Source organism: Sus scrofa, chromosome 4 (assembly GCF_054392235.1).
Source record: "Sus scrofa isolate SSC_HxYL_T2T_F1_AM1 chromosome 4, Sscrofa_HxYL_maternal_Yorkshire_Landrace_v2.0, whole genome shotgun sequence".
Lineage (NCBI taxonomy): Eukaryota > Metazoa > Chordata > Mammalia > Artiodactyla > Suidae > Sus > Sus scrofa.
The window spans coordinates 121,062,034-121,086,699 of NC_139386.1; the positions used below are offsets into that span (position 1 = coordinate 121,062,034).

Here is a 24,666-nt window from a genome sequence, read left to right on the forward strand (position 1 = left end):
AAAAGGCAAACAAACAAACAAAAACAATACTTGGTCTGGCCTCACTCTGAAACAATCCCAGTAGTAAACAAAAAGCAGCTTTTTGAATTTATCTATATATTTCCCTTATATTCTCAGGTTTTAGTCAAGATTACACATAATCTTTCAGACTTCTTTAGTGTTTTATATGAAGTGTTTCTTAGGACATCATAAAAGTAATTGAAAATGATAAACTTTTGTGAAAAGGAGTGATATTTGTTTTGGATTTGTATTATCTTTGCCAAAATCATGAGAATAATCTAATGAAGTTTATCCAATTTAGGGACCAACTGGTGAGACTGGTCCAATAGGTGAACGGGGGCATCCTGGCCCTCCTGGCCCTCCTGGTGAGCAAGGTCTTCCTGGTGCTGCAGGAAAAGAAGGTGCAAAGGTACACTATGCTCAAGGAATTTTCTTGGCTGAAAACATCCATTTGCTTTTCATTGCAGCTCCTCATTACTTGTTCATAGATTGTCTAAATGTTGGCATAGTATTTACATGAAAGTCAGAAAGATGTATCAGTAAAACATTCAGTTTATTGTACTTCAAGGCTTGACTGAACAATATAGGAAAACATTCCATTGACCATAAAACCATCCATTTATATGTACTCTGAACTGTAGATAGTAGTCAGTTCATTTTAATATCTGACATTCCACACAGCACTCTCTTTATTAAATGGTATTCAGGCTTTACACACAGCGAGTAATCCCAGTTTTGTCTGTGGGAACATGTAGAAATTTCTCCTTATGATGGATGTGTGTTATATTCTTTAGGGTGACCCAGGTCCTCAAGGTGTCTCAGGGAAAGATGGACCAGCAGGACTACGTGGCTTTCCAGGTGAACGAGGACTTCCTGGAGCTCAGGTATGATTAACATATTCATAAAACATGTGAATGAAATTGCTTATTAGAAGCATTTTTTAGATCTAAATTAAATGAAGATTCATGAGTAATTAAGGGGAAGTATGTAAGCATATGCATTGATTGTCATAAGTCAAACAGCAATATATATTTGTGTCTGCAAACATTTCCTAACATTCTCGTTTTGTCAGTCATGCATCGCCTTCTATTAATATTCACTTCACATAGATTCGTTTTCTTTGCTTTCCCCCTTTTCCCAGGGTGCACCTGGACTGAAAGGAGGAGAAGGTCCCCAGGGCCCACCAGGTCCAGTTGTAAGTATGATTATAATAAATAGCCAGCTATCCATGCTTGCAAATTGAAGCTCTTCTTTCATTACTCTCATGCTGTGATCCCACAGTGTGCGGTTGAGAAAATAAACACATGTCAATCAAATCAGTCAATGCCTGGTTTCTACTAATTGCATGCTCTAATGAGTGCAGAAACAGAAGAGTTTAGATGATTGAAAATATTTACCACTGCTGTCAGGAGGTAGAAGGAGCTACGTTGCCTCTTACAATACCTGCGGTAATAAATTATATTTTGTCTGATTCTGACTGCTTGGTGAGACTTGAATGTTATCAAAGCTTATTAAAAAATCCCATAAATATGAAAGGCATATATCCATTTTGTATATTACCTAGAGTGCTTTTCTTAGTCAGTGTAACCTCATAAAATAATTGGCAAGTGAGTAAATATCAGATTTTGACCTCAGGTTTTTTTTTTCTTGAGAATACATATCAATTCCTCAGAAAGCAATAGATACAGCCTTATTTTTCCATAAATTTACCGTCGTTTTTATCTTGTCTTTATGAAGTTACCAATAACAGCCAGAATGCCAATTTTTGAGGTATCTTCTCATCCCCCATTTTTATTTCACCAATCCGAAAAGCTGAAAGTTGCCTTAACTAATCTCTCAACTTCCATAATATAACAAGTTGAAGTCAAATGAGTTCCACCTCCAAAATATTTCTGCGTGTCCCCTTTTCTTCATTTCCACTACTACCACCTTTGTTCAGTCCCTTTCCTTTCTCTCCTTGCTTAATACTGTCCTAACTTATCTCCTTGATGCCATTTCTTAGCCTCTTCAGTTAGTTTTGCCCACTGATTCTGGAGTTAAAGCTTAATACACATCCTTACCTATGCCATTCCTCTGCTTATACATATCTCGTGGTCCCATGCTGCCTTTGGAAACCAAATTTTTTGTTATGACCAACAAGTTATCTTCAAAACTTGATTCCAATCACTATCATCTATTTTATTTTCCTTAAAGCTTATGCTCTAATTCTACCAAATTTTTAACATATATTTTTATTATAGTTGATTTTCAATGTTGTGCCAATTTCTGCTATGCAGCAAAGTGACTCAATCATACATATATTTACATTCTTCTTTATCTTACTTTCCACTATGGTTTCCCAGGAAATTGGATAGTTTCCTGTGCTATACAGTAGGACCTTATTGTTTATCCATTCCAGATGTAATAGTTTCTACCCAATTTCTTAATTCATTGAACTTCTTGCTTCTCATACTCCCATGATTTTTTATGCTTTACGGAGAATATACTGTATACTTCTTCCAGGACACCCCATTTTTCTTTTCTCTGTCGGAAAAATTATTCTATCAATCTTTAGAGATCAGGCTTAAATGTTAAATCTCTCTAAAGTCATCTTTGGACAGTTTGCTCCCATTTCAGTTATTAGTGAAACTTCTTCACCCTCTGTGCTCTTCGTTATGACTTGTATTTTAAAAATTGCATTAGAGTATGATTGTTTCTCTCTCTCTTTAGACTGTGAGTTCCTTGTATTGAATCAAGAGGCTTTTTTATTTTGCTAATAGAAATGCTCCACAGTTGCTCACTGTGAGTTTATTTGAATGTAAAACCTATTCTTATCATAAATTAACATATCCAATTCTGCAGGCACCAACCAATTAAAATTGCTTCTCAGAGTTGCTGGGAAAGGAACCACACCGAAAGGAAAGACATGCTCCACAGTTATTAGTTCTTTATGCTTTTACTGTAATGGCTGTAAACTGTAGTGAGGAGGTTCATGATGATGACTCCTAATCCATAGCAAGTGCTAAACAAGCCTCAGTTCACTCCATGTAAAGCAGTTATGTACATGTGAAATTTGATTTTGAAATTTTTTTATTCCAAATTACCAAGATTAAAACAACATTTTTGATTTTTATGTTTGTAAACTATAATTTATTCAGAAAAACTTGTTCATGTTAATTCTTATTTTTTGAAGTTCAAGACTTGTTATGGATTTCCCTTTCAATTGATAGTAAAAAAAAAAAAAAAAGAAAGAAAGAAGGAGTGGTGACTTCTTTGGCAATAAAGAAGTTCTATTTTGATATTTGACACTGACATTGAAATATCAGAGGGAACTATCCAGTCAGTTGGCGAGAGACAATGAAATTGTAAATCATAAAGGATGAAGGCATGACTATCCTGCAGAACTCCATGGCTCTGTAAGAGATAGGACTGAATTTATATCAGTCTCATGTTAACTTTACCTGAGGGATATTGACCGAGTAATGGCAAATGCAGAACTAAAATTCATAGGAACATAGAGGGATGGAGATTCAACAGTTATTCATACTAACGGAAAAATATTTAAGTGGTTAAGTTCTCTGAGGAAAAAAAGATGTGAATAAAGAATGTAGATGGTAAAGGAAATAGAAAGGGGAAATGAAATTATTAAGAATATTATTCTTTCAACTCTTATGCTAAGTACTTGATGATTGTTATCTTGATTCTTGCAACCTGACCTAGCAGATATTATCTTTCCATTTTTAAAAGCAAGAGATCTGAGACTTAGTGAAGGTAAACACCTTGCCCAAGTGCATAGGCCTTTGCAAACAAAAATCCATAACACATGACATAGACTCATTTCCAGATATGTGATATGTGTATCTCTTACTTTGTAACCGTCTGCATAATAAAGTTCTCTCTCTCTCTGCAACTCTCTCTGTCTGTCTCTCAGTTTCAGTTTATCAAGTCCTCTTCGCCCTTCTCTATTTCGGTGAAAAATTCATCAGAAGGAAAAGAGTTATAGGAATGAACATTATAGCTTACTAGGCTTTAATATTCCTGTATGTGCTTTTTTAACCACTGCTTAATTTGAATAAATCAGAGATTAAACTGCTTAAACAGATGTACAGGTATTTATTAACCATAAATGTTTCTTGGTATACTATTGAATCCTTAACATTTTTTTATCCTGGAATACAATTCTCTCTCCCCCCTCTCCCTTTTTTTTGGTCTTTTTAGGCCTCATCCATGGCATATGGAGGTTCCCAGGCTAGGGGTCGAATCTGAGCTATAGCTGCCAGCCTGCACAGCAACACAACACAAGATCCGAGCCACATCTTAGACCTACACCACAGCTCATGGCAATGTCAGATCCTAACCCACTGAGTGAGGCCAGGGATAGAACCTATATCCTCATGGATACTAGTCGGGTTCGTTAACCAATGAGCCACAACAGGAACTCCTAGAATATAATTCTTAAGGAGAATGTTTGTGCTGTGTATTTCTAGAATACTGGAGTAATAATAAATTCTCACAAGACATCAGTGAACTAAAAAAAAACTAAAAGCCCTAATCAAGATTTTTATCAGCAGTTCTTGTTCATAGTAAGATTTTTGTGAAGTTTGTGCATGTCACAATTATGCACCTTAAACACTATACCCTTTCAATACTCTGACCCATACAATGCAAAATATGTTTAACAGTCATGCTTGTGTGTATTTATTTATTTATAGGTATATTTTGCATCCACTCTTTTTATTTATAATCCATTCAGTTGGAAACACAGGCCAGGTTATGTGCATCACATTGTTATAACAGCTTGCAGTAGTGGATTTAGTGAACTCTGACAGGTCTAACTGTGATGCCATTGGGTTGTATTTAGAGCAACTCTTATGTGTACAGTTGTATCAACAAAAAGGATCTTTTTGAGGATATGCAAAATTTTTATGCAGGCTCTTATTATGAATATCCTCAGAAAAAAAATCTCTTACTAATTGTAGCCTTAAAAGTATTTGTAGTTTCTTGAGCATTTAGCTGGCTTTAGTTTTTCTCATAACTGTTATGAAAATTAAATTTGTCTTTTTGCTATGGCTATGGAAATCATGGAGTCAAATTTGGGGCGCAATAGAGATGATGACTCCTTGCTTTATGGCTTTTTTTTATGACTTTTTGAAATTCAACTCTATACAAAAGCACATATGATGTATTTCAGTATTATCTATTATACTTTATCATAGTTACTTCCTTAAAATGCTGGGCAAGACCCATTATTTTGACTTCATAAACCATAGATGGATCCAATTGGGAATCCAAACCATAGACATCCAATTTGGAAAAGCCTTAGTCTCTAGGATTAAATTACCAGTATTGTTGGTCCTATTTTTTTGCCAGTAAAAAATTACTTCTATTTATTTTTCTTACCTAACATTTCTTATTTATATTCTTTTACTTATGTCTTCTATATAAGCCTCTAAAAGTCTTTTCTTATGAAAAACTATAATTAAATAAATATTTGACTAGGCCAATCTATTAAGCTGAAGTTTTCATGTTGTTTCATGTTTAATGGTTAATGAAGTTTTAGGTGGACATTTCCCACATACAGTTTATAGTTTACTGAGGAAAAATGGATATGAAATAGATAAAACGACATAGTAAATAATGAGCAATATATTAAAAGATAGAACAAAGGCGGCAAGGTGAAAACAATGATTTTTTCCCCAAAGGAATTATGTTGGAGTTAGAGCTATAAATGAAAATCAGCGTTATCTATGAGAAGCCAGGTTTTTTTTGTTTTGTTTTTTTGTTTTGTTTTGTTTTTGTCTTTTTGCCATTTTCTTGGGCCGCTCCCACAGCATATGGAGGTTCCCAGGCTAGGGGTCGAATCTGAGCTGTAGCCACTGGCCTACGCCAGAGCCACAACAACGCGGGATCCAAGCCGCGTCTGCAACCTACACCACAGCTCACGGCAACGCGGGATCGTTAACCCACTGAGCAAGGGCAGGGACCAAACCCGCAACCTCATGGTTCCTAGTCAGATTCGTTAACCACTGCGCCACGATGGGAACTCCAAGAAGCCAGTTTTTTATGTGCTAGGTATAGTCGAAGTGTTCATCACTGTTTGTCCTCTTAGCAAAGAACTGGTCTTTCAAGGTCACAGTTCTCTGAAGGTTTGGCTACTGGTATTGAATGTGTACTGAGAAGTTTTTAGTGCCCCTGCTAGAGACAAACAAAAGTATCCCAACAGGGTACTGTGACTTCGGGCTTCTAAAGTCTGGCAAAAACCAAGTGGTCACTGTATGCACGATGATGTACACAAGAGCTGGTAATAGGCGCCCATCAAAGCAGGGCATGTTTCCTGATCTCGGGGGGTTTACTCACTAAGTGAATGTCTTGATGCACACACACATAAGGCAGGAAGAAGCAAGGGGCTGAACAGCAAGAGAGGAAGGCAGTGCGACGTTTTTCTCTTATGTTGAACACAAACAGAGTTAACATTCTATATTTATGCTCATGCACAATATATACAAATATATTATGCAAACAAATTTTCCGATTGCACCTACCACCTATATTTTCAGAAAACAAAATCAAGGAAAATGTATTCCCTTCGTGATCCCTCCTCCATGCGTTCTTTTCTCATATGGAATCTTCATGTTGCCAACAGATATTTCTCTAAAAATGAGGCGGTGAAAAGAAATATCACAGTGTGCTAGTAAAAGCCCTCTGTCCTTAACAACCACATTTCATTTTTTTCCCCTGGGAGGAGTGGGAGTTCACATGGAGAATGTATATGAGAGGGGCCAGATACATAGCTGCTAAAATGTAAATGTCAAAGATTTCACAGCTGTGCAATATATCAGTCTTTATCCATTTCCAACGACTCTTATATCCTGACTCTCCCGTGATGATTCCCTTTTACTCTTTATGTGCTATTACTTCCTGTTGCCTCTACCCTTAGGATTTTAAATGCCCTTCCTACCATAGCTCCTATTTCTTCTAATTTTTTTTTTTCTACATCCTAGTGCAGAGAACCTTCTCTTCACTGGCTTTTACAAATTCCTCCAACAAGGGGCTAGACATGTTTTTAGAAGAATTACATGTATTGAATAAATGATCATGTGCTATTCTTTTTAAAATTAAAGCACATTTTCCCCATCGAGACTCAGGTAGACCTAAGGGGGCTAATTTGACATCCAATCAGGATAGGCAAATAGAGAAATGGTGAGGGAATCAATGACCAAAGACTGAGATATTGTAGGACTTTGACTCAATCATTCAGAATTTATGCTTTAAATTCTGGTAATCCTTGATATTTTTAATCTGAATTTTTAGCTTATCTAATCTAAAATATATATAATCCAGAGAATGAAAAATATCTTATACTAGTATTACCTTGAAGGTCAACTTGGCTTTAAAAAGAGTAGGGCAGACTTTTTTCTTTTTTGCTTTCTACTTGCGCAGCTCTGGTTCATAGAACTTGTGTTTATGTTTGTTCTCTCTAGTGGGCTGCTTTTTATCTGAATGCTGATGAGATGATTTCTCTGTTTACCTCTTTTACTTTACAAATGCGCCTCAGAATATGAAACAGGCAGTGAAAATCAGAGAAAGTCTTTACCTGGTGTTCTTCTGTGTGTGAAGAATTAGAGAAATAACCACTATTTTCATTGCTTCAAGCAAATTAACTGGTGCCATTGACTTTTGTTTCATTACCATTGGGAAGTTTAGGGAAAAGGGCTGCAGAAGAGGATAAAGCTAAGATAAATTTGAAGGTCACTGATTAGAGAAATGTAAATTCCTCCCTTTTAAAAATAGATAGGCATTCCTGTTGTGGCTCAGCAGATTAAGAACGAGACTTTCCTCTGTGAGGATGCAGGTTCAAGCCCTGGCCTCGTTTAGTGGGTTAAGGATCCCATGTTACCGCAAGCTATGGTATAGGTCACAGATGCAACTTGGATCCTGTGTTGCCATAGCTGTGTTGTAGCCTGCACCTGCAGCTCTGATTCCACTCCTGGCCCAAGAACTTCCATATGCTGCAGGTGTGGCTGTTAAAAGAAAAATAAATAAATTAATAAAGTAATTAATTATAAAAATAGATATTTTATACTCCTAAGTTGAAGAAAACAAATGACCTGTATGTAGTGGTTAATGTTGAATATTAAAATAACAATACTTCATGATATTATAGTGCTTATAATTCATGTAATTCCTACATACCTTTGAAAAGTTTTTAATTTTGCTATGTTCCCATTGCTATTTAAAATCACAAATTGGGGACATATTTCTATAGTTTTTAGCTTCTTTTTCTGTGAGTTCTTTCCAGTTAAGCACTTCTGGTGGATAAAAACATTTATGAGTGCTATAGAGAGATGAGTATACAGTTTAAATTAGGGTTAAAAATGTTACATTGTGGGAAAAATTCTACTTTTAACAGTATGGCCTTAGATATGCCATATACACTTTCACATCTTAGTTTTCTCTTCTATAAAGTTTCACCTCTGCAGTCATTTGAGATGGCATATCCAGTTTTGAAATATATAGCTGTTCATGTAGAGCTCTCTAACGTTGGTTGCATTAATGCTTTAAAGACAGATATTGTTCAAAAAACTTTAGATGTATCTATACATTAATGTCAAAAAGCAGGGGGTAAATTATTTCCGTCCCCATTTTATTGGCGAGAAAAGTGAGTGAAATGAAAGTTAGTTTGTTCCAGTGCAGGAAAGGAAAAGATCACACGTAGAGTTGATACATTTACCTAGGGCTTGCTGGGTGCCAGTAACTACTTGAAGTGCTGAAGATCAATTAAAAAAAAAAAATCTTACCCTTAAGAGTCTATCGTTACTCGTTTAACTTATGTTTAAACCCAAACATATTCATCTTAGATGTGATTGTTTATTTATCTGACAGTTAGAAAGCTCTCTGTTCTTCACTATAGTCAGTTATAAAGTAATTTAATAATTTTATATAACTATAAATGTCTACCCTTTGTGTGAAAAATGCAATTTTGCAATGTGAATTTCTCACAGGCTGATACTTGCCGCAATACGTTTTCTATTCCCAGTCAGTGTCACAAGAGAGTAAACTCTCACTGCACTTCTGTTGAATGTGTAAATAGGTTCTCTTTTTAATATCAGGTTTAACTTTTCATTTTTTTAAATGGAATTTCTTCAGTCATCAGTCGGGATTAAAGGATTCATAAGGCTCATTCTTTTAAAATTTGGCCTTGGGATATTTAAATAGGATTTGTAAGTTTGTAATATCATGTACTTAATCAATAGGTATCATCAGAGATTTTCGGCTTTCATTTATAGATGTATAAAATAAAATCATTCCAGAGCATGCTGTTATTAAAAATATCTAGTCATACAGAATGTTTGAAATAACTAATGGAAAATGGGATTGCAGTCGTACTGTAGGGCACAAATATACATTGGAAAAGTTTTGTTTTCATCTACAAAAACTGTTACATAGTTTTACATAACAGTTATATAGTTACATTTGTAGCATACATATGTACACTAGCTGTTATATAGTTAATGAGCTGTGACATGATCATGAGCAATATTTTAACTTCAAGAAGTCAAATTTGTTACTGTTAATTTTAATGCAGTTTTCACAAGCAAGTTGGCAATCTGAAATTTAATCTTAGGAATGCTTCCAGGGAGTATTTTAAATAGATAAACTTTGTAATAAATGCTGTATAAAATAGCTACAAAAATACATATTATCATTGGTTCAAATAAGTATTCTTTTTCTGCTTGATATACATGAAAATATGTGATTATTTTAAAATGTTAAATATATTTCACTATGAAATTAATAAGCATTCTTTTCATAAAACCACAAGTTATTTTCATGTAACTTAGTCATAATGCATCCAGTTAAGATAATATATATTTCTCTTAATTTTATACCACATCTTTCTATGGAAAATCTGCTTTCAGTTGATATTCTCCTACAAATTTGGGAAATTTCTATTGACTACACATGAGTACATTTAGGTATTAAATTTTTTAGCATATCCATTGTATTCACATGCTTTATAAAAAGACCAGAGCATCTATCTAATTGTATTGTGTTCATTATTCTTAATGATTACGGCATTCATACAGTAAATATTTATACTTTGGAAGTATTTATGGTGAAGCCAGGGAGGTATTTATAGGACAAAATTCAGTGCCAAATGCCACAATAATTCTTTCAGAAAATAATGGTAGAAAACCTCAAGTACAATCATAGACCGTGTAAGGGATATTTAAAAGAAAGCCTCATGCTTTACATTCTCAGAATAATCCATCTTTTGGGAGAGGAGGTTGTTGATCCTGAGCTAAAGAGTGGCTGGAGTTTTAACAGTGCAGGAAAAGACCAAAGAGCGACCAAGGTAGAAGACAAGTGTGACCAAGTCCTTAGAGGTAAAAATAGACATATTGTCGTGGACAGTAAGAGCGTATTTTAGGAGACAGTAATTTTCACATTGCAATTTGAAATATAAAGTACAACCAGATTTCTTGTGCATGTTTATAGGAATATTTTCCTGAGAAGATCAAAGATAAACATATTCTCAAAAAAATAATGAACTCAAACAATTTCAAATTCTGCATAAAAGAAAGGGATATTTAACTTTTAAAATTAGGGTTGGAAATAATGAAAAAGTCCCATAACATCATGTGTATTGAATAGGTCTCAGAATTAAAAATAATTCTTTGGTTTAAAATTAAACTGATAGGAGTTCCCCTTGTGGCTCAGAGGTTGTGACTCAATGGTAACAGACCCAACTAGTATCCATGAGGATGCGGGTTCAATCCCTGGCTTCATTCAGTAGGTTAAGGGTCCATCCTTGCTCTGATTAGGTCACAGATCCCGTGTTGCTATAGCTATGTGTGTAGACTGGCAGCTGCAGCTCCGATTCGACCCCTAAAAAGGCAAAAAACAAACAAACAAACAAGAAAACAAACAAAAACAAAAAAACCAGTAGTGACAAAGGGCAAATATTCAAATGAATTGTATAACATACTTCAAATGAACTATATGCCTGTCACAGAACAACTATTTGGACAAGAGATAAGCATCATCATTAATTCCTTTAAGTTTTCTCATTTAGAAAGTGTTCAACCAATATGAACTTGTTCTGGTAGAAGTGGTCTTGAAGGGCTTCTATCTTTTCCTAATTATTAAAATTTAGCATAATATTGGTGAACTCTGGTGATACAAATGATCAGGGAATTTTTTCTTTACCATTTATGAAGTACTCAGGAGGATGCTATGTGTGCATCAGAGCACATCAGCTAGACCCTATGTCTTATGACCTTTACCTGAAAAGTAAGCAAGTTGTACAGGAATTCTATGTACTGCACAATAATTGTTTAGTAGAGTCAATAACTGTAAAATAAGAAATTCTCTTAATAGACAGTTCTGTTTTCCAGTGAGTCTCCCCTTTCATCATTCTGGTCTCATAGCTGTCAACCTCAATACAGTCTAATGTGATACCTTCTGTGGGTAGTCTTTGAAAAGGTGGGGTTTAAATTTAAAACAGTATTAAAAGAGAAAGATTTCATGGTCTGACATACCAAAATTGCATCTCTTTTTGTAGAGTCAGTTACATATAAAATATTTCCACTATCAAATGCCCACTTCAGATTTCATAATGATAATGAGTAGTAATATTTTGTGAGATTTTACAAGTAAAATGTTAAAACAAAAATGTGTTAGTTACCTTGTATGCACATTGATCCTCGAAAAATCAGATTTTCAGGTAAACTGTTTACCTTTAGGTATGATAGTGATTCCTGAATAAAACAGAATCATCCCAGTCACAATGTATGTTGTCTTCTGCTTATATTTTAACCAAAAAAAAAAAAAAAAAAAAAAAAAAAAAAAAAAAAGGAGTGCTTTCATTACTGAACTTTTTCTCCCTCTCTCTCTTTTTGGTAATCCCAGGCATATCTTTGCATCCCTCTCAATTTCAGGGTCCTTGCTCTTGCTCTCTTTTTCCTCCTTCTCTCCCTCCTTTCTCTCACATTGCCTAGCCTCATCCCTCCCCTGCCCTCCTCCTCAACCTCCAGCCTTCCATTCTGACTTTGCTCTCTCTTATACGAAGAGAGAGATCTTTGCATTCCCTCCCCTTTTAGGGCTATGCTTCTTGAATGTAGAACACTTGGAGGAGTCTCTTCTTACTTTCATCTTCTGCACTGACCTGGGAATATTCATCTAAAATCACCACCTGGTTAACAGACATGCCACTCGTGGCTGACTCTTTTTCATAAAATATTGTTAAATTAAAAATAATATTTGGACAGAGATTCAATGTTTATTTTCTAAGATACTAACTGAAGCTGTCCTTTGAATCCTTTCTTTTTTCATATTTGAAGTATGTGATTGGTAAATACTTAGTTTTCACACAACTCTTGATTAGTTATTAGTACCAATTCCTGAGTTTGTTTTAAAAATCTAAACTTATTATAGTGTAGAAATGCCACTTTTTATTTATACCAAGTTCAAATTTCCTGATTTCTTTAACCATATTTTTGGTAAAGCTTCTTCAAATTCTTTTTATCTCCTAAGTTTAAGCTACCCTATAATTAAAACAACCGTAACAGTGGGTTATTTAGTCCTAAAACAAAGAAAATGAGAGGCCAAATCACTTATTCTGGTGTTTCTCTGAAGTTGTTCCCAGTAATCTCAAATCTGTATCCTCTTCATTCATTTTAATTGCTTTAATATTCAGATACCTCACAAAACAAAACAAAACAAAAGTACTCTATGTAGCTTGTGAATTTAGCCATAAAAATAATTGATTCAGGAAATTAAATAGTAAATATTGCCATAATCCTTTGTCATCAAGGAATTGTTCCATAAAATTGAATAGGTTCTGAATTTAAAGAAGTTCTGATTAAATAGTCCCTGGGCATCACTGATGTCTTCATTAGAGAGAAGCAATGGGTGGTGTTGTGAAGAAAGCAGGAGTCCAAGGTCAGGGTTGCTCTTGACTGGTTCCCTGTTTATGAGAATGATAGTTTATCTCTGTGAGCCACAGACTCCTCATCTTGCAAATGGGCATGCTACAACTGTACCATCAACCCCACACAAGTTCTGTGAGAGTAAAATGACCAAATAAATGTGAAACAGATTTTTAAATTGTAAAGCACTACCTCAATACAAATTGTTGTCATTAGTCATTATCATTGTTCTTATGTTCATAATAAGTTCTCTAATAATAATAAATAGTTCTCTAGCTAAAAAATATGAATGAGAACAAAGTCAACAATTCATATTTGTTTAATACAATAATATCTAATTACATAGGAAGAATAATATTAGAAAATAGATGTGAAAGTAGTGTATTTTCTGGCTTTTATACATCATTTCTTTTGAGTTTTAAAAGTATGATGTTATTTATCTAGACTTCTTAATTATTAAAGAAAACTGCTAAAAATCATATTTTCTAGTATTTTACATCCTGAAAGGTAATTATATGTTATCACTTAGCCATCCATCTCAGAATCTAACCCAAAGACAATATTCCTCTTATCTTTCATTAAATGAAATTGGAAATGCTAAACAGATTTCACTTGAGCTTCACATGACTTAGTACACCTATGTTTGCATTTCTTTTATTCCTACTTTATTTAATGTTTTCTTAGATTTTTGATAGAGGTAATTAATAGGAAGGCAGTATCCACTCTTTTTTTATTTTACATATTATATATTTAAAGCAAATTAGTTGAAAATATATGGCATCTATTTTGAAACTCAGTTGGACATACCTGATCAAATGTGAATTATCTGGTTAGTGTTCATAATAAAACCCAATGGTCCTTACAGAACTCTAAAATAAATTTAAGGACTTATTTTCTGGGAAAAAAGCCAAACTGTGGGGTAGTTATTATAGAACTTTATTATGTAAAAGTTATATTTGTACTTCAATTCAGTGACAATTTCTGAACTCATTTTTAGGACTTGAAATTGTGATTCAGCAAGTTTGAGGGGGAGTCCAGAAATCAATTTTAAAAATGCTAGTCTAGAAAGTGTATTCTGCCAATCCGTAAGAATATAGGGAGAAAGAACAATTATGAACACTTAAATGAAAAAAGATAACATCCGTGAAATATTAAAGATATATAATGTTGAAATATTTTTCATCTTATCATTATTTGCTAACTTTAGTATCTGTGCTTAATATTGGGGTTAGAATTTAATATTTAAAGTTGTGAGAACTCTTTCTGTCTAAGATCTTAAGATTGTCTAAAAGTGATTTCCATGCAAACTATAATATTCCACAATTATATAGGTGATTCTTAAGCCAGTATCACTTTTTCATCATTGATAACAAAACATCTTTATTTCCCCTGTACTAGGGCTCACCAGGAGAACGTGGATCAGCAGGAACAGCTGGCCCAATTGGTTTGCCAGGGCGGCCGGGACCTCAGGGCCCTCCTGGACCAGCTGGAGAGAAAGGTGCTCCTGTAAGTAATTTCAAGGAGGAAATATATTATACTGCCACTGTGCACAAGTTATTACTTTTTATTCAAGGATATTAGCTCTTCATACTCCACTGCATTCTTTCTGCATATCTGCCTGGCATATAAACACACTTTTTGTATTTATAATACAAAAAATTTCAAATTCAATTAAATGAGATGACATTTTTCCACACTCTATGAAACCCTAATATCTGTGAGGGAGTTGGATATTATTAATGTAAAAGACTTCTGATTTTGTTCCTTAAAAGATAAAATTGGACTTTTGATTAAAACTGTACTTTGCTGCTTTATATTAGAAGGATGTGCACTTTTCACTCCTCTTGTAATACAACTTCATTTCCAAACACTTTCCTAGTCTGTGAGTGAAACCCATAAAAGGTGGTTGCCCTTCTCATGTAATTTAAGTTCTTATCTATAGTGAACGAGATGGAAAACATCTAGTGAATTATTTTATATTTATTGTTTTTAAATTTTTATATTAAAATAATATGGACTATATTCTATTCCTTGGGTTTACGTATCATTGTCAATATTTCTTCCCGTATTTTGTTCCTGTTTCTGACGTAATCATATTAGTTTACTAAAAAAAAAAAAAAAAAAAAAGCAGTCTCTCATTCTCCAAAGTTAAAATGCAAACTCATTCAGTAACGTATATAAAAATTGCTGTAAATGTATATAAAAAATACTCAGAGTAAATGTATGAGTATTCAGTAAATGTATATAAAAATACTCTTAGTATGCAAAAAAATGAGTTCCATACTTTTCTGTATATATAAGTCTTGACACATGCAATCTAGTGTAAGCCTATAATCTTAAAAATACTTTTTTATCACTAAGGCCTTAATTTTAGCAAGTTGAGTCAGATTCGCAAATTGCTTTCATTGTCCGTTGACATTACTGTTTGTGATTTTTTTAAGTATTTCCAAATTAAAATAACTTTTTCTGTAATCCATTATGTTTTAGAAACATTTAGAATATTAGAATAGCACCATGCTACCTGTGTATAGAATTTTTAGGGTGACAGAAAAAGCTCTTTTAACTGGTGAGGCCTTTTTTAAGCAATATATTCCCAGCTTAGTAAATTTGTTGGAAATTTATACATAACTTTCTGTGATGTTAAGAGACAACTGTGAAAACATTTTTCTTTTTCTGTCTTTTACAATTTCTGTAATTTCCAACCAACCTCAAAAACTAAAGATTTATCTGTAAAATTTTTATAGTGTACCATGCGCTGGGAGGGGATAGAAAAGACATAGATTCAGGCCCTTTCATGCAGGTTCATTAAAAAATCCAGAGCGCCCATTCTTGGCACAATACAATGAAGAATGTACAGAGAAAAAGAATATGCACTGCACTGTATACAAATTGAGAACATGCTAATTAGAGAAGACAAGAATTCTGTGCTGTTAATCAAATGTTGGGTTTTCCAGTGGTTAAATACCTTGACCAAATGAAGACAGTAAAATACTGAAACAAAGACAAGAATATGGTAAAGTACTGAAAATGATAGTAAGTTGCTTTGGTGAGATAGAAAGTTATTGACAGAAGCCCTTGAAGAGCTAAGTTAAGGGTTTTGTTGGTGATTGATGGAGTTATGAGTAGGAAGGGAAAGAGGAATCCTCTGCTCATCTTCCTGTCCTCTCTCCACTGTTCCCATCACCAACAAAAACTCCAAAATGTTCTTTTATTTAACGAATTGTTATTGAGAGTGACCAAGTGCTGGACACTGTGTTAGGTAGTATTTTCGAAGAAGGGATCTACTGAGGGGTTGTAGCATAAAATGGTTATGGGAGTGCTGGGTGAAAGTGCCCATAGACCTCTGTGCAGAGGTTTGGTAAAAACCAGTGGACACATGGGTTACTTTTTTCCAAACCCAAATGTAAGTTTTGGATTTTGACTCCTCTGAGCAACTTGGATTATAAAGTGTTATGTAACTATCAGTAGATCAAGGCTCACATAAAGAAAGAGAAGACAAGATGGGGTCTGTGAAAGACAAGTTCTTGGTCCACTTACCTACCAACCCACTTTCTTGGAAGGGAGAAAATGGAAAACAAGACCCATGAATGTTCACATGACTTATGGCAATACGTGCAGCCTAATATGTATCCCCAAAATAATTAATCAGATAAGAACCTCAGGGGGATGGGGATACTGGAAAGCAGATAAGGGAAAGAAACCTAAAACATCTCTAACTACTTGCATTGATAGAAATATTTTGATGGAAAGAATGATTCTTGAGGAAAACTATTAATTCTTGAGGAAAACTAATAATTGTATTGGATTCAAGGACACAGGTACATAGCTGTATTATCAACACAGCTGTGTCAATAATGTATCTATTTGAAAGAAGGGTGTAGAAATGGAAAGAAAAATGCTGAGTCTAAAATGCAATGAAGGCAACATATTAACTATAAAATGGATTAGGCAATAGTAGGTGGAGATTAGAGAAAAAATTATTTATAGTTTTGAGCATGTGTAAATATAATTGGAGAGAGAATGATCTTTGTCAGGATTGCAAATCTTGACACTATTTAGAAGAAGAGTTATGTAGGAACCATGTCATTGAATCCTCATTTGATGCAATCTTGAAAGAGGAGAATAAAGATCTGGACTCACCCTTGAGGGAGAATCATAATGGTGGGGATTTTGAAAGGATACAGTGAGAGAGAGAGTACAAGAGTCTATGCGTGATACAAAATATATCCAGGGCCACACCTCTATGTACAGCAAGAGATGAAAGAGTCTCCTTTGTTGAATATTGTAAAAGATCAAAAATACTGAAAGTTGAGAACAAACAGTAAGAGAGATCAGGGTTTGGCCAGCTGGGTGTTCATGACTTTAGGGTAATCAAAGTTCGGTTCAAAAAGAAGGTACATGATAAGGTGTGGAACAGGTATATTCCACTTGGGCTTGGGGCTAAAAGAATTAATTAAGCCTTGGAGCTAAAAGAATAGTGGGTCAGGGGTGGAAGTCCTAGCAGAACTGAATGTATTTCCTCTGATTATTATTGTGATGCACATACATTTACCTACTTCACAGATAATAAGGAAAGAATCAGTAAAAAATGAGAAAGTTAGGGAGCTAGAGTAGACCAAGACTGCTGGCTTTGAGCTGATCAAAATTGGATTGGGAGCTCAGTTCTCTTATTAGTTCATGATTTTGGATAAGTTGTTTAACACCTCTAAACTACTGTTTCCTTATCTCTTAAAAGAAGATAACCACAATATCTTGTGGTAATTAGACGAAATTGTAGTTCTGTATCACTTTGTAGGATCATAACAATGATTGTTCAGTGAATAATTATTGTCCTCCTCCTCATCGTCATTGTGTGTGTCAGCCAGAGTGTTGTCATTATGATGATTAATTAATAGCTAGAAAATAAATGCATAAATTAGCTTTTGAGAAAGGGGGGGTGGATTCTATGAGCTATAAAAAGTTGAGGGCATGGAGGCAGGGTAAATATGAGGTCATGCCAACTCGAACATAGGATAAGGGAATGGGTGGCTAATCCTATCAATTTTAAGATTCAGCTATTACTATTAATGAAGAGGTAGAAGTGATGAAATAAAAGCCGCTTAAGGAGAGATGGATTGTATTTCTGGTAGTCCTTGGGTCCTGGGCCAAGACATACATAGTGGAGGAAGAGTTTATCATCTTTCAGAATGGTGCATACAGAATCTAAATGTACAGTGGTATAGATAGGTTGAAAATTTTTTCCTGACTCCACACAGACCAGAATCAGAAGAAATAAACAAACAGCAAGTGACTCCTAACTAGTGATTATGTGTACTGTGATGCGGGCAGATAAGAATTAGTCTGTTTTATTAACGGATAGTCTCATATAAAAGAATCAATATTTAGAGTTCAGGTTCTCAAGGGCTCATGCATTAAGGAGAAAGATCTGAATCAGCTGATGTATTCAAAAATGATAAACTTCAGTGTGAATAGCATAGCATATTTTATGAGTAGGATAGGTTTGAGAAGTTGCAATATTTAATTTGAAGGAAATAAAAGGTCTCCAGGGTGACATTGGTGGTATGTGTTAAATGATAATTATGGCACAGTTTTGAAAAATAAGTTTGTATGGAACCCGATAAAGTGATAAATCACAGTTAACAAGTTAACTTTGGTTTATCGATATTTATTTTGATTTTCATTAAACAATTAACTAATTTGACAAATATCCCTTAAAAGGCTACCCTGAGCTACACACCAGGGAGATACAATGTGATACAAAAACAGACAAGAGTTTCTGCCCTCACACAATGTATTGTCTGATAGGGCTTATATATAAGCAATATCACAAGGTACATGTATGAAACAAATTCTGGCTAATGATATAAAGAAATGTGCTGGTGTGTGTCAGTGCGGAAGCTGGAATCAGAGCTTTTCCTTAGATAGGGCATTGATGAGGGAATGTAAGAGATGAGGAGGAATTTAGGTGACGGGTCCTCCTAGGGGCCTTCCAGGCCAGGTGAACAACATGTGCTCAGGCCAAGTGGCAGGAAGAGTATCAGGTTTAACTGCAAGTAAGGTCTAAGGGGGTTGAAGTGCAGAGAGAAAGAAGAGGCTGGGTGCTGCTGTACAGGTCATAGGAGCCAGGTAACGGTAGACCATGTTAACAGCTTAGTCATTAGCTTAGGATTGGTAGACAAGTAGATTGTCCAAAGAATGTTGGTAAGCTGATCTGATTGTCTCTCTGGTTACAGCACAGGGAATATTTTGGAAATAAGAATAGATGTGAAAAAGGAAGGGGGTTATTTCCATAGTTCAAAAGAAGGCTACTAGTATTTTGGGAATAAGCTGATAGGTGGTGGAGATAAAGTGAAGTCAGTATATTCAAGAGATAAAACTCGGTCATTGTAAAGAGACAGGAGGCGATGGAGGGAAGGAAGTGGGTTGAGGAGCAGGATAGTGCAAAGATGGGAGCTAGTAACATGGATTCCCAGCTTGTATAACAGAAGAAAACCACTGGTGCAACTAGGAATGTGCCTTGTGTGAAACTGATGAAACCTTGACTATCAGGAAATGATTTATTTAAGCCCTTAAAGGATTTTTTTTTTTTTTTGCAACTTCATTATCAAAGCACTGTTTTTTTGTTTGTTTTTGGTTTTTTTGCCATTTCTTGGGCCACTATCAAAGCATATGGAGGTTCCCAGGCTAGGTGTCGAATAGGAGCTGTAACCACCAGCCTAAGCCAGAGCCATAGCAACTTGGGATCCGAGCCACATCTGCAACCTACACCACAGCTCATGGCAACGCTGGATCCTTAACCCACTGGGTGAGGCCAGGAATTGAACCCGCAACCTCATGGTTCCTAGCCGGATTCGCTAACCACTGAGCCACGACGGGAACTCCCAAAACACTGTGTTTTAAACTACACAAAATAGCGAGATTTTAAAAGAAGAAAATAATGCCCTTGTCAAAAAATAAACAAAAAATTTAAAAAAGCTAACAGCCTTATCATTTTGAATCAGTGAAAGCCACAATGAATCAAAATATCAAAATTTGGAAGAATTCATGAAACATTTGTTAAAAATAGAGATTACACATAAAGCATATTGTAAAGTTGGGCATATGAGCAAATGCATTTTGTGTTTTTTTATGCTAATAGTCAATGCCCAGCTATTTCAGAGGCAACACAGAAGAAAAGTAAAGGCTTGATGAGTTTTGACAAGTGTCAGGCACCTATTTATCAATAGATATACTTGATTTGAAAATGAGTGATTGAAGGAAAAATTCTAAGTTGAGTCTTAATTACTTTTTGTAAGCCATAACTTGGGATTCATAAATTGTTGATGATGATATTATTCTTAATCACAAAGGAATGTAGGGACCTTTTGTGTTACCATTTGCTACTGGAAAATATATTTGGGGGGGGGGAGACTTTAAAGCAATTTCCTTGTCAAATTTGGAAGCCAGAGTATGACTGTTGTAGCTGCACTTAAAAATTGTAACAAATAGCTAACTAACCTACAGGTTTCTTACGGTAAAATAATGACCTGTTGGATTTCAGGGAGAAAAAGGTCCCCAAGGTCCCGCGGGGAGAGATGGCGTCCAAGGCCCTGTGGGTCTCCCAGGGCCTGCAGGGCCTGCTGGGTCCCCTGGAGAAGATGGAGACAAGGTGAGTGTTCTGTATGCATGTTGGTACATCTTGTGAAAAAGAACTTTTTTCTCAAAATCCTAGATTGAAGCTTTTCTAAGATTAGCTGCTGAATCTAAAGATATCTTTTCCAAAGCTTCATACGGCTTCCTTGTGCTCAAGTTTTATTTTAGAGGTGGAGAATTAGCATAATTCCATGAAATAGGATGTGGGATGTAAACAAGGTGAGAACAATGGTAGTGAGAAAAAATAGATGCTAAAATTGCTGACCTGTTTTTAAATATATGTTTCTGAATTAAATGTGAAATTAATTTGATTACTGGGATACATTTCGTCATAATGGCTTTGATATGGCAGAGATAAAATTTAAGAATCAGCTCAATTCGTATTTGATAATATGATAATTCTCTATTTTTTTTTTTTTTTTTTTGTCCTTTTTGCCCTTTCTAGGGCTGCTTCCCATGGCATATGGAGGTTCCCAGGCTAGGGGTCTAATCAGAGCTGTAGCCACTGGCCTACACCAGAGCCACAGCAACGCAGGATCCAAGCCACATCTGCGGCCTACACCACAGCTCATGGCAACACCAGATCCTTAACCCACTGAGCAAGGCCAGGGATCGAACCTGCAGCCTCATGGTTCCTAGTCGGATTCATTAACCACTGCACCACAACGGGAACTCCATTCTCTATTTTTTTTTACTAACATATAAGTAAAGATTCTAAGCTCTTGATTTTGAATGTATAGCTTTGAATGTTTTTGTGTTTGAATTTAATGTTATCTTCTAATATTATTGTGAAGTGATATAACAAAATTTGTTCACCAGTGCTCTGATAATACATAGCATTTTAACAGTTGGAAAACTAGGAGAAAAAGCAATTTTTGATTAATGTGCAATTATATTTTTATGTAAATCAATGTATTTCCATTATGCATGTAGAATGATGATATTTCAGACAGAATTGATTTTGTGAATTAAAAATCTAGCTGCAGTATTCCTTAAAGTTCAGTTGACTTTTGTTTGTCTATATTTTAATCAATACTAAAAGCAGTGTTAGTCAATACTAAAAAGTGATAAGCAGACTTTTCCAGTTTAAACAGTAACATGAAATTCTAGCAAGTAGTGACATTCAAGTAAAATTTAATAAAATGATAGTGATGACAATGCAAAGGCAGCAATGGCATATTCAAGATAAAATTTAACTCAAATCTTTCAAATGCAGGGTGAAATTGGTGAACCAGGACAAAAAGGCAGCAAAGGTGACAAAGGAGAAAACGTGAGTTTCCTACTTTTTATTGAGGAGCTGTTATTCATTTAACTCCATTTGCTATTAACCATGGAAATTTTTTCATAGTACTACTTACCTATCTGAAGAGGATATAATGTTAATACTATATTACCTCTGTGGTAACTATTCAGTTTGAGGCTCTGTCAATTTTAATGAAACCTCTTTTCAAAGCTATGTGTTAAGAAATTCAATAATTCCAAAACCTAAGAGCTGCAAAATGAAACTAAAGCATCAGCAATTTTACCCTCCATCATGTTTGCATCATTAGTTCAATTACCATATGGTTTAAAGGCAAATGATGTCTTAATGTTGTTATGAAAAGGATTTTGTTCTAGTGGAAACCTAAAAGGGCCTCAGGCATCCCAGTGGTCCCTGAACCACACCTTCAGAGTCTATGCTTTAAGCACTCTTCCCAGTGTGTGGCAGTTTTCAGAAAAATAGCAGTATAACCCAATAGCTCGTTTTAGTGTCTGGATCTTTTATAGGCCTGCTCAGTTATTTGTATAGAAAAAAGGACAGTGAAGAAGAAATATTTATGCATGTAAGACTCAGAAAACTACTGAAATATGTTGCTCAAAATAAAGAGTTCTCATGTACTTAATATATAACACTGAGATGGTATGTGTTTACATATGAAGAAGAATTTTGCATTTTCATATATCACTACATTCTGTCTGTATAGAATACCTCACATCCTGTTTTTCATTTGGAAGGAGGCATGTAGATCAATTTTTCATGTGCTCTTTCTGACCCACACATATCTCATTAAAGAAATCTGGTAGTTTGAAGATTTTCAAATATGAAACTTCAAGATGATTTATATTAGCATAGAAATCCATTTTTCAACATCTGCAACATTACAGAGGAGAATGCTTTCAATAACTGCCAATTTAAAATTGATTGCAAGTTTGCAAGTCTGAGTCTCAAGGAGTAAAATAAATAATGGTTGACTGCACTAAATGCAAGAAACTTTTTTTTACAAAGTGTAGAGATGCTTAATAGATTTTGATCGACCAAATGTTCCGCCCTACATAGGTGAGGCTCTTTGGGCTTCAGTTTCAAAATTACCGATTTTTACCTCACTGCAGGGTCCTCCCGGTCCCCCAGGTCTTCAAGGCCCAGTTGGTGCCCCTGGAATTGCTGTAAGTATTTGTCTTTGTTCAGCAAATCTAAATCCTCACCATCCTCTCATTAAATTTATGAACTGCCACATAACCAGTCGATTTCATGTGGTCATAAGTTTGTTTGGATGCTTAACATTGATTCAAGTTTAAATTATCTAATATCCAAGCTGATCTTTATAAACAAAAAACACTGTGACTTCAGTGAAAATATATAATAAGCCATTGAGAAGTGCTTAATTTGTAGGAGATTCTGAACATTGTTTTTCCCTTATTTGATAGCTTTACCTCACTTGATATACATGAGAAAATCAAAATTAGTCATATTCCGGAATCAAATAATGTAAGCTGAACAAAAAATGGTGTGTTTGCAGCAGATAATGGAATTTTTTTTTTTTTTTTTTTTTTTTTTTTTTGTCTTTTTGCCTTTTCCAGGGCCGCTCCTATGGCATATGGAGGTTCCCAGGCTAGGGGTCAAATTAGAGCTGTAGCTGCCAGCCTACACCAGAGCCACAGCAACGCGGGATCTGAGCCAAGTCTGAGACCTACACCACAACTCACGGCAACGCCAGATCCTTAACCCACTGAGCGAGGCCAGGGAGCAAATCCACAACCTCATGGTTCCTCGTTGGATACGTTAACCACTGAGCCACGACGGGAGCTCCAGACAATGGAAATTTAACCTACTTTTTACTGGGTTATTTGTAAATAGACCATCTTTGATTAAATTAGAAATGGCTGTATTTTTGTGACGACTTAGAGCAGAATGCTGATGTTTCCCGTTTGTGATCATTTTCATTGCTCTTCTCCAGGGAGGTGATGGTGAGCCAGGTCCCAGAGGCCAGCAAGGGATGTTTGGACAAAAAGGTGATGAGGGTGCCAGAGGTTTCCCAGGACCTCCTGGTCCCATAGGCCTTCAGGTAAGAGGTTCTCGGGATCGTGTACTCTGCTCTTTCCACGCACATGGCACACCAGGTTTTCCGGTGCATGTAAAACGAGCAGCTTTGCTTTTTTCAGTGTAGGAATTGGGGTACAATGTTTAAATATAATAACTGTTTTCCTTAAACATATATCTGAACTTTAACTGCTTTTTATCAACTATTCTTAATTTTTCTGAAGCTGCATCAGCCCTGGTTTCTGTTTCTGAGTTTCTTTGAGCCCCACCTTGGGGGCACTACCTCCTTCCTTCACTCTCATTGTTTTTAGAAAATGAGCTACAACCTTCTTTGAGTGTGGTAGTTACAAGTCAGATATTAGAAGGGTTCTTTCACATCTCTCATAGAAGGAAATTAGTGCTCCAGGTACCTAGCAAAAATTAAAAGCCTTGTGAAAAATAGAATACTATCGATAGCGACAACCAATAGAAACTGCCAACAGTAAATGTTAAAAAAAATAGGTAAATTAACAGTAAATTGGTCATTCAAAATAACATTAAATTTAGAATTATAATTTGTATTTTATGAAACATTCAGGAAAGGAAGTATCAAGATGTAGGCTATTGAAGGCAAGAAATTTTCATTCAAATATGGTTAACAGCTGGATTTTTAGGCAAAGCATTGCACAGTAGGCATCTCCTGTTCTGAGTTGTTTTTCCACCCCTCCATGTGATGTCAACTGCTTCCTACAAATTTTGGAAATATCTGGCTTTCTTCTTTCACTTGCCTATTCAATAACCTAGGGACCCTCTCAAAGATTATAAAATTTGTTTTAAATGATATCT

General features: G+C 35.2%; 1 protein-coding gene across 6 annotated transcripts in view; it reads left to right on the forward strand.

Moving 5' to 3' along the window:
• The window catches only part of COL11A1 (collagen type XI alpha 1 chain), a 526,061-nt gene that overhangs the window by 451,852 nt on the left and 49,543 nt on the right, over positions 1 to 24,666 (forward strand). For 5 of the 6 annotated variants that reach the window (XM_085023829.1, XM_085023830.1, XM_085023828.1 and 2 more), the window contains 8 exons: positions 302 to 409; positions 795 to 884; positions 1,142 to 1,195; positions 14,310 to 14,417; positions 20,452 to 20,559; positions 21,760 to 21,813; positions 22,914 to 22,967; positions 23,759 to 23,866. In XM_085023829.1, the coding sequence (XP_084879955.1) occupies positions 302 to 409; positions 795 to 884; positions 1,142 to 1,195; positions 14,310 to 14,417; positions 20,452 to 20,559; positions 21,760 to 21,813; positions 22,914 to 22,967; positions 23,759 to 23,866 (684 nt within the window). Of the gene's footprint in view, positions 1 to 301; positions 410 to 794; positions 885 to 1,141; positions 1,196 to 14,309; positions 14,418 to 20,451; positions 20,560 to 21,759; positions 21,814 to 22,913; positions 22,968 to 23,758; positions 23,867 to 24,666 lie in introns of those variants that run through there. The other variant, XR_014844630.1, reaches the window with a different exon arrangement.